Source organism: Microtus pennsylvanicus, chromosome 2 (genome assembly GCF_037038515.1).
Source record: "Microtus pennsylvanicus isolate mMicPen1 chromosome 2, mMicPen1.hap1, whole genome shotgun sequence".
NCBI classification, from domain to species: domain Eukaryota; kingdom Metazoa; phylum Chordata; class Mammalia; order Rodentia; family Cricetidae; genus Microtus; species Microtus pennsylvanicus.
Window position 1 is genome coordinate 114668498 of NC_134580.1, and position 16515 is coordinate 114685012.

A 16515-nucleotide genomic window follows, 5' to 3' on the forward strand; every position below is an offset into this window, starting at 1 on the left:
CTTCTACTGGTGAATCTATCGCAGAGATATCATGGCAGAAACATAATTGTTTCATTCTCTGCTAACAACATGCAGTATTGGCTATTAGAAGACTGGAAGATACTCATGACAAAAAAACAAAACTGTTCTCTTCTCAACCTCCAAGAATAAACACAAAGCTTAGGGAGAGAAAACATAGTCAACTCTGCACAATATACTATAAGACCCTCACAGATGCACTCTACACAGGAATGAAATGAAGACATGGATGCTCTCATGAACTTCCTGAAGAGTGCATCATGGGAATCATTCTAAGGCTACCAAGTCTTAATGCGTCAAACATGCCCACAAGCATTGGCAACTCAGCACAGTAAAGTTCATACTGTAGCTAGAATACCTGGACAAAATAGTTCTAGGCTTTTTGTTTTTTCAAATCAAATTCAACATCAGATTTTTCTCTTTCAGTCAAACATTTGCTAACAAAACTGCAAACCATGGCAGAATGCAGTTTTCAGAAGTTTGAATAAGGATGTGTTCATTTTTATCTTTCAATAACCTAACTCATAGGTCTAACCCTTCTGGTCAGTCCACATAAATACATTACCTCTTATTCTCTAGAGGCACCAGAAATAAGGCATCTGAAATCTTGGCAGAATGTCAGGATTTTTGCAGAAACAAAAAAAAAAGCATAAATTGTTTTCTAAGTTAAGAGAAATGAGTCAGGTGGTCCAGACATCTGAAGATGTACCCCTTCTGAATGTGTATTGCTGCCATCATTTGTGCCCTACAGGGAATTTGCCCTTTGATCTCAGGTACCCCCTTAAATCCACCCTAACACAGCGCTCTTCAAGCTACCAGCAATTCTTTTATTTGAACCAGCATCCTTATTCTATCTGTATGCATCATGGTCCTTCATTTAATGACGCATTGATAAAGGCATGAACCGTGTCAACCAAGACACATAGGAAACGAAGAACAATTTAAGTTTCATGAAAACACTGTGCCCTTTCCCTTATGCTTTAGTCCTCTCACTTGAGTATTAAATTTGATTCACAAACCGATTTATTATGTTCTTAAAAAGGAAACTGGAGTTAAGTCATTAGTTTAAAACAAATAATCAAGTTTGGCATCTGATCATGTGCTAAGGATGCTGGGCTACAGAGGGAGATCCTGTGTCAAAAAGGCAAATAAACAAACCAGGAAAGGAAGCAGGCAAGAGAAAGGGGCATTCTCTCAAATATGAGGAAGGAGGAAGGGAGAAAATTCTTGCATGTAAAGACTTCTGGGCCATCCCTGTCTCTGTGCTCTTGACAGGAGAACGGTACCACTGCCCCTCCACATTGACCAAACACTGTAGTGTTTCCATCAGCTTCTGCAAAACATAGTAGAGGTGGCAGAGACTTAATCAGTGACAATTTCTTCTTTTGCTTTAGTGAAGAGAGTCAAAAATAATCTTTCCGTACCCAGATTCATGCTGTCCCTACTTGAGTCCCCAGTGAGCATCGTTTAGGTCTCACAGTGACAATGTCCACATCATACACTTATGTGAAATGGTTTTTAGATGATTGTTTAGCCCCTTGGGCAAAAACTGTGCTCATGTGTTATACCCTAGGCATGCCGTTGCTTCTAGAGGCACAATCATCAATGCATGCATGAGAATATAGACAGAAAGAGGAGCAGGGTGTAACTGGGTGTTATAATTAGACAGCCAAGACATCATATTGCACTTCTCCTTTAATGGTCTTAAAAGCTACTTGACAAGTCCCCTTCATTAAACTTGCAGTTACCCTAATTTGGTGACACTTTTGAGAAATCAATCAATTTGGTTTATGTAACCCTGGCAACCTAGAACGGATTCATTTTTTATGAGTATCGAGCTGTGTTTCACATGCACTGGGGACAGCTTTCCTTGCAGCAATGACACAGTGCCATTCTGTGTGCCAATCCGTTGCCCCTCCTCCCAAGAGATGTACATTCTCCTTGTTCTCTGACCAGGTCAGTTGTTAGCAGGTCCACATCGTAGACACCAGGGAACCAGGGTAGAATGAAATGTCTTTCCCAGCTTTTGTAGCAAGTCACTGACAGGGTAAGAAATGAATTGAAATGTTTTGCTTACAGTATTGCTATGCTGATCTTGCCTTCTTTTCCAGCTCCTATGAATTAAATAAGGAAAACTAAGAACAGACCATTGGCCACCTTTGGCTAGACAGCTACCGCTGGGGAAAGAGCAGAAACATAACTATGTCTATTCCTGCTTACTGTTTTGTCGTTTGCCACAAAGAAGTAAACACGTTCTATTTTCTCTTTTTATCTGACTGGGGATACTTAAAAACCAAAAGATATGGATATTTTGAAATTGGAGCAGATAATCTTTCTCGAAGCATTGAATGGGAGCCCCTTAAACATAAATTAACACCTTGTTTTTCTTTCTCTTGGTTTTCACTGGTGTCTGAATCAATACACTGCTGTTTCCTTGGATACGCAAAATCAAACAGACCTTTTGATCCCATCCCATCATGTCTGAACTGCAAACTATTTTGAGCATCGTTCTTGTTCATTTCCTTCCACCCATGTCTACTTAGGGCAGCAGCAGCCGTCTACAGCAATGCATCCTCCTGGATAATGCATTGTAATCTCAATCTCTTTCTCTCTCCCTCTCTTTCTCTCTCTCTCTTTCTCCCTCTCCCTCTCTCTTTCTCTCTAATTCTGTTTCACATAGTCATTTCTCATGTTCTGTTGGAAACCCAAAAAAAATTCATTCCACACTATCATCCCTTTGTCCTAACCAGAACAACTCGATCGTGTCGAAGAAGGCATGAACCATATCAACCAAGACATGAAGGAGGCCGAGAAAAATTTAAAAGATTTAGGGAAATGCTGTGGCCTTTTCATATGTCCTTGTAACAAGTAGGTACTGGGTACCAGCTCTAATCTGTGGCGTCCAGTTTTCTTTCTTTCTTTCTTTTCTTTTCTTTTTTTGGTTTTTCTTTTTTAATGTCAAAGTGAATGTCTGAAGTTTTGTCTTTTTTTTCTTTGTCCTTTTCCATCTGCTTCATTCTGTGGGGATAAAATACTTGTGTTTAATCAGAACAACTGGAACGCATTGAGGAAGGGATGGACCAAATCAATAAGGACATGAAAGAAGCAGAAAAGAATTTGACGGACCTAGGAAAATTCTGCGGGCTTTGTGTGTGTCCCTGTAACAAGTAGGTGCTGCCTGCCTGCCTGAAGCTTTGGTTTTCCCAAGGCTCATCTCCAAGCCTTGACTAGCTCATTCCTGCAGGCTCATAGGCAGGATGAGCATGTGGCATGCAGAACAGATCAATACCGTCTCCAATGCATTCATCTCATAGCATAGATAATACTAGTGGGAGTTACTGTTGATGCATTAAAAATCAGGCATACTACAGTGGAAGCCTCACTATCAGCAATTTTTATTGATGAACATTTCAACATTTTTCAGAAAGTGTACTTTGAGACAGAGGCACTCAGGGCACATTGTTTTCCTCAGTCCCAAGAATGAAAACTATAGATTTAGAAAAGACTTGGGGTAAGTGTGGAGAGTTAGAAATGCATGTACCAAGGTTTGATTTTCTTTTCTTTCTCAGAAGTAAAAGAGACAGGCTAATTTGACCCAAGTAAGCCTCTGCAAATCAAAGTGTCTGGCAGATTCCCTCCTGACTGCCCACACAGCCCCTGCATTTGGTCATGAGGTGCTATAGCCTCACCCGGTGCAAAGGCATCCTCCTGAGTGAGATGCAGTAGTGCCCGTCCCAAATTGGACCCAGCTCCTCCAACTCTTCCTCTTGGAAGATCTGCCTGTACACTGGCTGAAATGTTGAAATGTGTAGATTTTGCATGCACGACATCACAAAACATTTAACTGTTCTCAAGGTTCTGCAACGCTTTTTTGGAATGTAGCAGAAATGTGACATGTGGTTATAAAGGTTTGCAACAGAAAGAACCCAAAACTCAAGGGTTCTAGAAGATAGTTTCATTTGGCTAGCAGTGGGGGGAAAATGCATGAGTGGATTGCCCAACATGCATTTGGAAAATTAAACTCGTTACCTGATCTCCCTCTCCCCTCCCCCTTTCCCTCTTAAAAGAAGCCTTTTACCTCAAAGCTCTCCTGACCCTGGCTTTTAGAAATAGAAATTGATGTCATTTTTGAGCAGATTATATGACCATTCACATCCTTTAAACTTTGAGGCTGATTTGAAATATCCCACTTCCTGCTTAGGAGGGGAGGGGCTCACTTTACCAATAAATAAAAAACATTTTTTTTTAAAAAAATGAATGACTAAAAGAATTCTCTACAGTAAAGCCTGGCTAACTGGAATCCAGCTCACAGGAACCCTCAGCTGCCCAACACTTTTGCTTCTTTTCTGATTTTAGCCAAAGAAAAGTGGTACAGGAGTAGTGGGAGGGAGCAGGGAGCAGTCAGCCCAGATTCAAAATGTTTTGTTTTCTGGGGCATCTAGCTCATTTGCAGTGTCTCACGTAGTCTCTATTCCACAATCCCTAACTATGAGGAAATTCATAAGTGACAAATTAGACCTGATTTTAAAAGGTCATCAGACACATCAATATAAGCCATAACTGTGGGAAGATTAGATTGTGCCCATACCCAAAGACTCCTAAAGAGAGAATTAGCTCAAGAACTTAAGAAAGATATTTACCAATTACCTTTAATACAAAATTTCCCCCCCCCCAGAGTCTACTGTTCACTAGTAAAGCCATAGAATTCTCCAAAGTGACTTATGAGCAAGCATTCCAGTTAGTCAAGATTTGACTGTAAACCCTTTTCAGAGCCAACTTACCCCATATTTGGAGTGAATTTCAACAGACATACCCCCACCCCCTTCATTGTGTGTGAAGAAAGGGGGGAGGTAGGGCTCCTTGAGGAAACTCCTCATGTTCTGAAGAAACATGACCCCATACTAAATCCATATATAAGTGGTCCTTAATACCTTAATTCTAAAGAGACCCTATTTGAGCTTCAAAGCTTGAGTGAAGTGTTCCCTAATGTGTGTAAATAATGCTTTAAAAACCATGTGTCACAACGCAGTGGCTGGTGGTGCCCTGGACTCTCTGGGGGCTTTGCCCTGTCTCGGCATGTTTCGAAGGACTATGGTAGATGTACGGCCGTAATGTGAGTCTGTGCAGCGTTGTTGGTGCAGTGGTTTGCCTTCTCTTTGGAAACGCATATTTCCCTTTCCTTTGACCTTGCCAAAGATGGTATAGCAGACATTTTACATAGCAGAAAGCATCACAAAGTCCAAACAGCTTCTTGCAACCCAAAAGGGAGCCAATGGGGAGGTGGGCTGGAGAGACAAACTCTTGTCACTATATTGAAACTTTGTTTGGTGACCTTGTACCATTCACGGAGTGGGCCCATGGCCCTTTGGTGCAGTTAAGTTGTGACAGTAAATTGTGGGAGCTGCTGAAATTGCATTGGTGCATTTCCCAGTTTGTCACCATGGTTTCCTGGTCCTCCATCCACAAGGATTAAAGCCAATTTAAGAAATGGCTTTGGCCCTCTAGTGAGAGAAAGAAGGGGAAAAAAGAATTAAATCTTGGTGCCTTAGAATGAAAACTGTGAAATGGGACCAAAGGATGTATGTTGTTCTTGGACTCAACAGCATGTGGTTTCTACTATGCAAAGAACCTAGAAACATCTTTGATTGCCTTAAATTACAACACACCCACCAAAATATGCTCTATATGTTTCTATTGGGCACAATAGGTATGCCTGGATTTTAAGTTTTGTTCCAAGGCAGGTCAGAGAAATGTAGCCCATGGAGATCACACTAGTTCCAAACCACTTTCCCCGGTCATAACCCAGGATAGTTTAAAGTAGGAATCTGTACGTACACTACCCTGCCCTTTGGCCCAACCAAGAAGCTAACGAACTGCGTTTCAAATCGTCATGAAGGCTATTACTGTCCTGCTAGTGCCTATTTCGAGAATGGTCAACTTCTGGAGTAGTTTGGCTTAAATGAGAATGCTTCACTTTCTACTCATGCCTGTAGCTGGTGCATGAAGAAGACACAGGGTGGGCTGGGGGTTCCTTTTCGGTGCTAGATGGCTTGTTCTCTCTTCTATTTTCCTGCATTCATTTCACTATGCTTCTTTTACTTTTTGTCTCTGTGGACAAAGGTTTGTACATCAACCCTGGATGTATGGTGACTGTTTGGAAGTACCGATATATTATCAAATTCGAAGCACTATAGAGGCAGCCCAAAGACCATCACCCTTGGCCAACCACCAATCCTTTGTGTCTTTCATGAAGCGTTGGAAATGTAGTTCACACATTCGTTGGGGGAAAATATATCAAGCAGAGATCGTTGCATGATAATGTGTTAAAAACTTGGTCAAGTATGTTTTTCTTCATGATTCTGTGTTACTGTGGTGTAATGAACACCCTCTACTTGGCAGTCTTGTTTTGTGTCTGTCTGCCAGTATGTTTTTCTGTGTTTTGTGTCTCAAATTATAACCATGTCACTGAAATAGAACTGAATGTTCTCCAGCTATCTTAAGCCTTATCCAATTAAACTATAAAACAAACCAAAGATAAGTTTTGACCACTGAAATTGGCTCAACTGAAAATAAAATACTGAATAGCTGAGGCGTGGTGGTGGCCAACTGTTTGGGTCCAGATTATGATATATCGGTATTCTCTAATGCCTCAATTTAAAACTCATTTGCTTGGTTCGGTTCTTTGCTTAAAGAATTGGTAATTTCTGTGAGCTTGCTGCTCCACCCTGTGCTTTGTCACTCACCCAATTTTTTGCATAGGCTTAAATCCAGTGATGCTTATAAAAAAGCCTGGGGCAATAATCAGGATGGAGTAGTGGCCAGCCAGCCTGCCCGTGTGGTGGATGAACGGGAGCAGATGGCCATCAGTGGTGGCTTCATCCGCAGGTGAGTTTCCTTCATTTCTCTCTGGATGGATAACCAGCACTGAACTATTTTACCTTCTTCCACACAGAATTTTTGGGCTCCCTCGCGGGGCTAGGACTAGATTTGTGATACCCTCACTGATTTCCCTAGTTTTGGGTTGGGTTATCACTCAAGGCACATCCATCCACCTCCATGAGGTCTTCCAACAAAGAGCTTGGATTTCTTCATGGTGATTGTAGTGTGTCAAGAAGACAAGATCCAAGGCACAATGTCCTTCCGAATTATGGTTTGGGTGCTAGCCAAAGCAAATCCCATGACCACATCCAGAATCAGAGTGGTTGTGGAAAGGCACTGGATGACATGGGTTTATTTTAGGCAAGCTGATTAAAGAGACTGTTACAGAGGCATGTTAACAGCGTGTGTGATGCAGCATTTATAGCCTAGTAGTAACAGGAAACTGTTACCATTCAGTCCTCAAGAGATAAGAGCAAGAGCTATTACCAGAACCCAAAAATTATGACTACAAAAAAACACTATAGTAGTGAAAGGTAGTCATAGCCAGAGTTGGCTAGAATGAGAAAGGTAAGGAAATTCCCCAAGCCTTGCTTCTCTTATCCTCCAGTCTCCCTCAGTCCAAAGCCCATTGGAAGTCAGAGAAAACAAAAATATCAGCTTCACAGGGCACAGAACACAGAAAGTCAAAGAACTGATCTGAGTGAAAAAAAAGTGTGTGTGAGAGAGAGAGAGAAAATTAGATGTACATTAGCCACTTCTTTTGAGATCTAGAAGCAAACACCAATTTGAGTATCTTTTTAGTATCTATTTAAACTTAAATACCTATTTTTAAAATTTCAAGTTACATATATCAGCCAATACCTCAGCTCTGAGGAAACAACCAAGCAGAAAACCAGCCAAATATTTTCAATGAAAAGGAAAAGGTCATAGAACTTATATTTTGGGGGTTCCCAACCCCAGTTTATTCCATACTATCAACCCTTTGTCTTAACCCAAACAGCTTAATTTTGTCAAAGAAAGCATAAACTATAACAATTAAGACATATTTAGATGACTACATACATAGGCCAGCGACTCTCAATCTGTGGATAGCAACTCCTTAGGCAAACCTCTGTCTCCAAAAGTATTTACACTATGAATCATAACAGTAGCAAAATTAGAGTTATGAAGTAGCAACAAAAAGAGTTCTATGGTTGGGGTTGCTATAACATGAGGAACTGTATTAAAATGTCACAGCATTAGGAAGGCTGAGAATCACTGGTGTAGACTCAACATAGGTAAGAGTATGTATATGTCCTCATAACTGTCTACCCCCAAGTCATTGTAGCTGTTGACCAGCAAATACTTCCGTGATTGAAATGTGATTCATAAGGTGTAGGGCCTCGATTCGCACCTGTAGCCCTAGAGATTCCAAGTCCAGTTCTGCCTCTAAATGATTTTGAAGTCAGTCGCTATATTAGTATCAACTAGAGGAATGCAGAAGAAAGAAATGGAGAAAGGGAAGGAGGAGCAATGGAGGGACTAGTGCCTGTAGCGAGTACACAGCAACTGAATCCACATGGCTTAACACTGACATAAGCAAGCGCCTATGATCTGTAAAGCTCGGGGGATTTTGCTGTGCATTGGGACCGGAAATGATTACACACAGGAATTTGTTCATTGTTGATGACCATTCAAATGAAATGTAAATGGTAGGAGGTGCTTTTTTAACTTTTTTAAATGTTCTCTGGCTCGTGCTAATATATATTTTAGTGAAGCCATGCATAATCCCAGCATTCAAGAGGTCCGGGGGCTCAAATCCAGTTTGGGCTATATATTGAAACAAGGCTTCAAGCAATACAAATTGAACAAAAGAAAAAATAGGCCAGTGCACTCTGGGAGTTGCCATGTGGAAAGGCGTTTACCCCTCCAGTTTTTAGCTCATTCCTGTAACTAGTAGGAGGATTCTGTAATTAGTGCCTTCTATTTGCAGTGAGATGCCTGCTGTTGGCAATAGAGTACCTTCTTAACCTTCAAGTTGGCCTGTGGAAAGGTGGTCAAATGCTTTGTGAACCAGCTCCTGCCCTTCCTTTCCCACCCCTTCAACGGAAGCCAGCAGATACACATTTCTCTGCTCTGAAAGCACCTGTTCCAATGCCCCTATCCAACCTATGACCTCATATACGCGCATATTAAGAATCATCTGAAAACCAGTTCTCTTTGAATCTTCCGGGAGTTCCCAGGATCAGGAGCAGACAGGTTAACCATGATGTTCACACTAATGTATGTCCCAAGGCAACAAAGTGATCAAATACTGTGGTTCTATACATCACTTTCTTTTTTCCATTTACAAGTTGAATCTTGGAGATTTATGTTTCAAAAACAACAAAACATAATCTCTACATAATTCTGCCTCTATCCTCTGACCTGGAGTCCCTCAGAATAAATGATTTTATCTTCACAAAAATAAAATTAAGGTATGGGGCGGCTCAGAAATGGCTCAGTGGATAAAACCTTTGTCACTCAAGTAAGTTAAGATGCCCAGAAGCCATGTGAGAACCAGATGTTAGTGCACATCTATTCTTCTAGTGTACCTGTGCTGACATGGGAAGTGAGCTGGAGAAATCCCGAAAGCTCATACATGGCATACATGGTGATGAGCAAGATGCTCTAGTAGACATGCTAGAAGAGGCTGTCCTCTGAATTTTACATGGGTACCATGGCACATACCAGGTCTCACACATGAACACACACATACACATCTCTCTCTCTTTCTCTCTCTATTTCTTTCTCTCCCTCTCATACACACACACACACAACATAAACACACATTAAAAATAAGCAAAATAGGCTGGGTGATTGTAGGTCATGCTTTTAATCCCAGCACTCAGAAGGAAGAGCCAGGCAGGTCTCTGAGTTTGAGACCAGCCTGGCCTACAGAGAAAGTTCTAGGAAAAACAGCCCGGGATGCACAGAGAAACCCTGTCTGGAAAAATAAAAGTAAGTAAGTAAGTAAGTAAATAAATAAATATGAAACACTAAACATGGAAGAATGAGGAAATGATGTAGTTTCAGAAATCATAAAATTAAATAGATATATTTAATTTAGTGCCTTCTTTAAAACTATGAAGTCAAAGCAAGTGTAGAGGTGCATACCTACAAGATTAATACTAGGAAGAATGAGGAGGATGAATCAAGATCTCCACCTGTCTTAGCTTCATAGCCAAATGTTATCAGAGAAAGATAGAGAGAATTCAAGGCTACCAAATATATTTTTGCATATTTATGCAAAATATGCTCAAAACACAGATTTGAAAATTACATTTGATGTTAAGGCATGTTGGTATATTGAATAAGAATAAGATACCTCTTTAGAGGTAACTGCAGACTTTCCACATGCTCTATTCCTTAATACCAACTTTCTTCTCACTCTCTGTCTTTCAAACTTGCTCTTTTTGGCTCCCAGGGTAACAAATGATGCCCGGGAAAATGAAATGGATGAGAACCTGGAGCAGGTGAGCGGCATCATTGGCAATCTTCGTCATATGGCCCTAGACATGGGCAATGAGATCGATACCCAGAATCGCCAGATCGACAGGATCATGGAGAAGGTGAGCCCACAGCTATCAGGTGGTAACTACCAGTTACCACTAGGACGGGGATCTCCAGGTGCACTGGTTGCTGGATATTTTGCCCTGAATATTTCAAGGCAAAAACATGGGATTCAGCAACAGAACTAGAATGAAGATTAGAATATAGTTTGGATTTTGATTTATTGCAGTGCTGGGGATTGAGTACAGGGTCTTGGGTGTGCTAAAATAGTCCTCTCGAGCATACAATTAGTTGCAGTCAAGGTTTATCTAAATCTCTCCCATGTCAAGCATATGCTAGGCACCTAGAACACATGAAAATGAGACAAATCATATTCCCACTGCCAAGTCTAAACCAGAAAACTGCTCACCATAGAAATCAGACATTAATTCTCTTTCCTTGCATTCTCCTCATCCCCAATAGTAGCACGGTGAATATTAATTATAATCTTTAAAACTGCCCAAATACCAAAAGGGGAAGATGGGTGCTTTAAGTGTTTAATAATGATTTTATGGGTGTCATTTCTATCCAGCTACTCTTAAGTTGTGTGTTTATTCTTTGTGAGACCCTGAAGTTCTTAATATGAGATCTTGAACCTCTTTATATTATTTTTTTCATTGCCAGGAGCAAAGTGGCTTAATTTTTAGATCTTTTAACTCACAAAGCTAAGTAGTGGTTTCTTGGTCCCCAAGCACCCTTCCATACCTTGGAGGGATGAATAGACAATATTGCTTCATATATGCCCCAGATAAGCAATATCTGAGCACCAAACACGACCTAATCAGTAATGAGCCTCACAAATGTCAGAGCTGGCTGGCAAAATATTTGTGCTTTGCTTTTGTCGGCAAGTTACAACGTGCTTGCCATGGCTAAGCAGCTTTAGCTACGATAAAGCTTTTAATGCAGTGAGAGCCAATGGATTTTAGAATCGTATTGAAAAGTTCAAGAAATGCTGGAGCCCATGCAGCCTGACCAAAGCCATTATAGCCCCAAAGGAAAAATGAACAAAGAAATAATTGCTGAGCTGTTTTCCAGAAGGAAAACAATCTGAGAAAACAAGAAGTGCTTGTTGTTTATCTGTGGACCAGAGTGACTCAGAAGCAAGCAACAAAGAAAGCAGGCTTCCAGAGAAAAGAGTTTTACTCAGATAATGGGGTCAACCTTTGAGTTACTGAAAGTTGAAAGAGAGAAATATTTATTGCTCCGGGAAAAGCAGCAGAGTCCATCTTCTGCTCCCTCTGCAGGTGTAACTCTCTAGTATGGCGAGGACTTTCTGTATGAAGCCGGGCACTGCAAATGAAAAATAGCTTCTCTGGTTTGCATCAACCCTAGACCGCTGAGTCAATGAGTTAAAGAGAAAGGGGCATAATTCCTTTTAGTAATTAGTTTGATCAATATTTGAAATAGAAATTCTTCCTTTTTTCCCCCCATAATTACAGTCTGGACACCATTAAAACAGAGCCCATCCCATTATGTTACTGTTCTGCACCGTCATTAATACATTTTCCCCTTCTCAAGGAATCTCGAGTCTCTGCTAACTATATTCAAAAGGTTCTGCATGTATAGGATTGAGTTAAAAACCACACAGTATGCAAAGCGAAGAGAAATTTCCTTTCTCCTAACCCCATCAATGATCTCCACCCCATTTCCAGCATCACTATCTTTTCCTGTCAGCATTTGGGCCAAGAGTGATGTCTGGGGAGTTCCAAATAATAAGAGTTTTCAGATATTCTTGGGGATTTTTAAGAAATTGCTTCATGTTCTTGCTGATGGGTGCTTATATATACAGTCTTCCAAAGTTACAAACACCCAGTTGTTCCAGAAAACTAGAAACTAGAAGTAAGTTTCTAGCCCAAGCTTTCTGCAACCTGGTGCTAAGGGAATAATGGAGATGTTCCAACTTCAAGGTAAAGCCCTTGGAAGTAGATGTGTGAGGTGCAGGCTGGGCAGCCCTTGACGTCTTCTGTCAGTGGGAAACACAGCACCAGAGAACTAAGGCGGTTACTTCTAAAAGAGATTTACTGTTCACCAGCTCTGTAACCTGAAAGACTAGAGAACAGTTTCACCCTGGAATGTGAATTATCGGGTGTAAATAGTAAGCACACAGTTCTAGACGGCTGATCTGGGCCAGTACACCGCCCGCCATGAAGTTGAGGACTCAGTATGATGGACTCCTTCTAACAATGTCTGGGTTCCCTGGTAAATACTGTGGCCTTTTTTATAAAGGGGAAATCATGTAGCACATATTGAAAATGTTAGCAAGCTTAGGATCCTCTAAAATCAAACATGAAAACTGGGGTGGGGTATCCTCCATTTAAAAAAAAAAAATCCTCAAGCACATAAGTACAGTGAACGTAGAAGCATTTTCCAAAGGACATATCTGAACAGAGATTCCATTGTTTTTGTTGTTATTGTTTTTGGGGGTTTTGTTCTTGTTTGTTTTGATTTTGTTTTCATAAACAAAACGGTGTACCCGCGCAAAATAAATGCAATGCAGATATCAAAGAATATTTACCACTTTAATGATAAACTTACAGAACCAAAGTTCCAGCGTAGTACAGGTAGGGAGGAAAAAGGGAGCAAGCCGCCTCTCCGTGCACCATTTATTGGCAGGCATTCGCCTGAGGCAAACCCCGCCCTCTAAAGGGGGCTGTCTTAACCCTACAAAACGGTCTCCATTTACCTTCAGAAAGGACATTTCTTTTAAAATGGATTATGTTCTCACTTTAGCTTTTCTGTCTTCAGTCTAGAAACAACACAAATCAATCTAATGGAGCATTTCAAATTAGTCTAAGCTAGTAATTTTCCTTTGCACCAACATATGATTATTCCTGACACCGTTTGTAGGTACAGAAGAAGGATTTGAAAACTAAATAAAATTGAAGAGATTATCCATTTTCCAAATGAGGCTCCTGGGAATCTGATATAGGTGTCTATAGTTCAGAATAATCAGGACAAATCAGTGTTCTCTCTTAGGATGTAAATACTCATCTTGAAGCCAACTCCTGATTAACCAAACAGATGGCAGAGAACCCTAGCCAGATAATTCAGTTGTGAATAATCTGGAAATATGTTCAGCTTTCCAACTCTCTGTTTGAATATGGATGACTCCAGTATCCTAGGAATTTACAATTTTAAATTGAATGTAAAAGACCCTACGTAGTAGAGATTGGAAAGTGGAGAAGTAGGTGCAGAGCCTGTGGTCAGTGAGTGATAAAGCTCATCAGAAAACTAACTCCGGTGTCCCTGGACCACCTGGTGGCTTTCTCCTTTGCGAGACTATGGAGTTACAAACAACATGACCACCTGTGACAGGAAAGAACACAGCCTCTACTCGCTGACTTACCTTTCTCCATGGTTATGGGAACAGCTAATGTCCTAGGGTTTAATGGTCTAACCTTGTAGCATTCCTGTGAATAGGTTAATCCCCAGGCTGAAGGAAGCATGGTACAAAATTATGGCAATTTTGCTTTTGTTAAACATAAACTGGTTACCAAACTCATGGAAGTGAGCCTTCAAAAGGGGCCCTTGAACATTGCTGTCTTTGATGACAACACTCTCTTATGTAGGGCTGCCCCAACAAGAATGCCAAAGGAATATTGAATCGATTTGCTTAAATTATATTTTTTACAAAAGGAAAATGGGATTAAAGGCCAGTAAATAACCAGAACATGCCAAATTTCAACTCAATAACAATAACCGTAAGATATGATACAATAAGTATTTAATCTTAGGGCTAACATTTTTAAGGTCCATTATACATTATATATGTATGCTCAATTAATACATCACAGAAAACTTCTGTAGTGGAGTAAGTAAGAGTGTGGTTTCTGAATCCAGGTTGCTTACATTTTGGCTTTCCCTAAATTACTAAGACTCTAGACAATATTTCTATCTGCTTTGCTTCTTTACTTGGAAAAAGCAGCAAATAATCATATGCACCCAATGGCTAATGTCATCCAGGTTTAACGAGTAAAACGCTGTTGAGGCCACGCTCATTAGCACTATTCTTTACCATGCCCTTCTTGTAAACAAGAAAGTTGAGACCTAAGATGCGATTGGCACAGACAGACTCTGCTGGATAAGTAGGCCAAGAAGGATCTAACGAAGGGTGGCAGTTCAGTTCAGTTGAACAGACAGGACTGCTTCCACAGAAGTCATTGAGTGTTGAGTACCTTTCCCGCGTAGAAAGATAAATAATATAACCCTGTCCTCAAAAAGCAGATGCTATTCAGTGAGGGAAGTGGTCAGAAATGCAAGTCAAGTTTCCACCTGATCTTGTCCACTTAAGGCCATAGCAATGATCTCAGCAGGGTGGGAGAAGTGGGGGAGGAGAGGTAAGAAAAAGGTGATGGTTCTGAATGGGGAAGTTTTAAGGTTGTTTCACAAAACAAGAATTTGAGTGGACTCAGGCAGTGAACGGGACTTCCTAAGGAGTAATCTAAAACTTCTCTCCTCTTTTCTAGGCTGATTCCAACAAAACCAGAATCGATGAAGCCAACCAACGCGCAACAAAGATGCTCGGAAGTGGTTAAATTTGCCCTCCTCCTGTGCTCTCCTCCAAATGCTGTTGGACAGGAGAGCCCCTTCATGCTTTTCTCATGGTATTACCTAGTAGGTCTTGCACACACATACACACATACACACACACATACACTCACACACATACACACACGCACACACAATCGCCCCATTGTAAGTGTCCTGTGTGGTCTGTCAGCTTCCCAATGATGCTACGTGTCTTTTGTTCTCTCTGGCTCTCTTTCGTTCCAAAGGTTGTACATAGTAGTCATCTGATGGCTCTGATTCCCAACCTAAGATGTCTTGGGTCTCATTTTTTTTCTTTTCTCAGTGGCGTTTGCTGAATGACAACAATTTAGGAATGCTCGATGTGCTGTTGATTCTCTCAATACACAGTATTGTTCTCGTAAAACTGTGACATTCCACAGAGCTCCTGCCACAGTCCTTTCTTCGGGTGTCAGGCTCTGAATCTCTCCAAATGTGCTGTCTTTGGTTCCTCATGGCTGCTATCTGTCCTTATGATTTCATGATTAGACAATGTGAAATTACATAACAGGCATTGCACTAAAAGTGATGTGATTTATGCATTTATGCATGAGAACTAAATAGATTTTTAGATTCCTACTTAAACAAAAACTTTCCATGACAGTAGCATACTGACAAGAAAACACACACAACAGCAACAATAACAAAGCAACAACGCATGCTCAGTATCAGGATACTGTCAAGATTAAGTCATACCAGCAAAACCTGCAGCTGTGTCACGTTTTTCCTGTCAACATACAGACTTACTGGTCATAATCATCCCCTTTTTCTTTTTTTTAAAACAACAACAAACATGGATTTGAGACACCATTTAATCATTTCTAGCTAAATATGTTTGGCTTAAACTATGTGAAATGGATGTAATATAGGGTTTGTTTGCTGCTTTTGAAAGCTATGTTTTGGAGACAACACTCTCGCCGTGGAAGGTGTGAAGATGTGGATCTTCGAAGTCTGCCTCTTGTTGATTACTATTTCCCTGTGGTTTGTCATCAGTACAACTCTTTGTTGCTTAATCTAGAGCTATGCACACCAAATTGCTGAGATGTTTAGTAGCTGATAAAGAAACCTTTAAAAAAATATATAAATGAATGAAATATAGATAAACTGTGAGATAAATATCATTACAGCATGTATATTAAATCCCTCCTGTCTCCTCTGTTGGTTTGTGAAGTGATTGACATTTTGTAGCTAGTTTAAAATTATTAAAAATTATAGACCCCAGCCATCGGCTCCTGTCTGATATTACACTCATCCTGGAAGATGAAATCTACATATTCTGTCCAGTTGGTCCTAAGAAGCCGGCTGTATTATCAAGGACAATGAGTATAGAACCAAAGACGTTCCATTTCAACACAATTCCAATGACGAAGCCCAACTTGCTTTCGTTCTTAAAACCTGTTCTAGATATATGTGAGATACTACATCTATTTACATGTTCTTCAGATAGTCGGCACCTCGGTTATATCTCCTCTGGCCTGTTAT

General features: G+C 40.6%; 1 protein-coding gene across 2 annotated transcripts in view; it reads left to right on the forward strand.

Annotated features, from left to right (window-relative positions):
- Positions 1-16254, forward strand: part of Snap25 (synaptosome associated protein 25) — a 75315-nt gene extending 59061 nt beyond the window's left edge. Inside the window, exons 5-8 of one of the 2 annotated variants that reach the window (XM_075962297.1) lie at positions 3068-3185; positions 6778-6903; positions 10343-10487; positions 14934-16254. In XM_075962297.1, the coding sequence (XP_075818412.1) occupies positions 3068-3185; positions 6778-6903; positions 10343-10487; positions 14934-15002 (458 nt within the window). In that variant the 3' untranslated portion in view covers positions 15003-16254. Of the gene's footprint in view, positions 1-2768; positions 2887-3067; positions 3186-6777; positions 6904-10342; positions 10488-14933 lie in introns of both variants that reach the window. The other variant, XM_075962298.1, reaches the window with a different exon arrangement.
- The last annotated feature ends 261 nt before the right edge of the window (positions 16255-16515 follow it).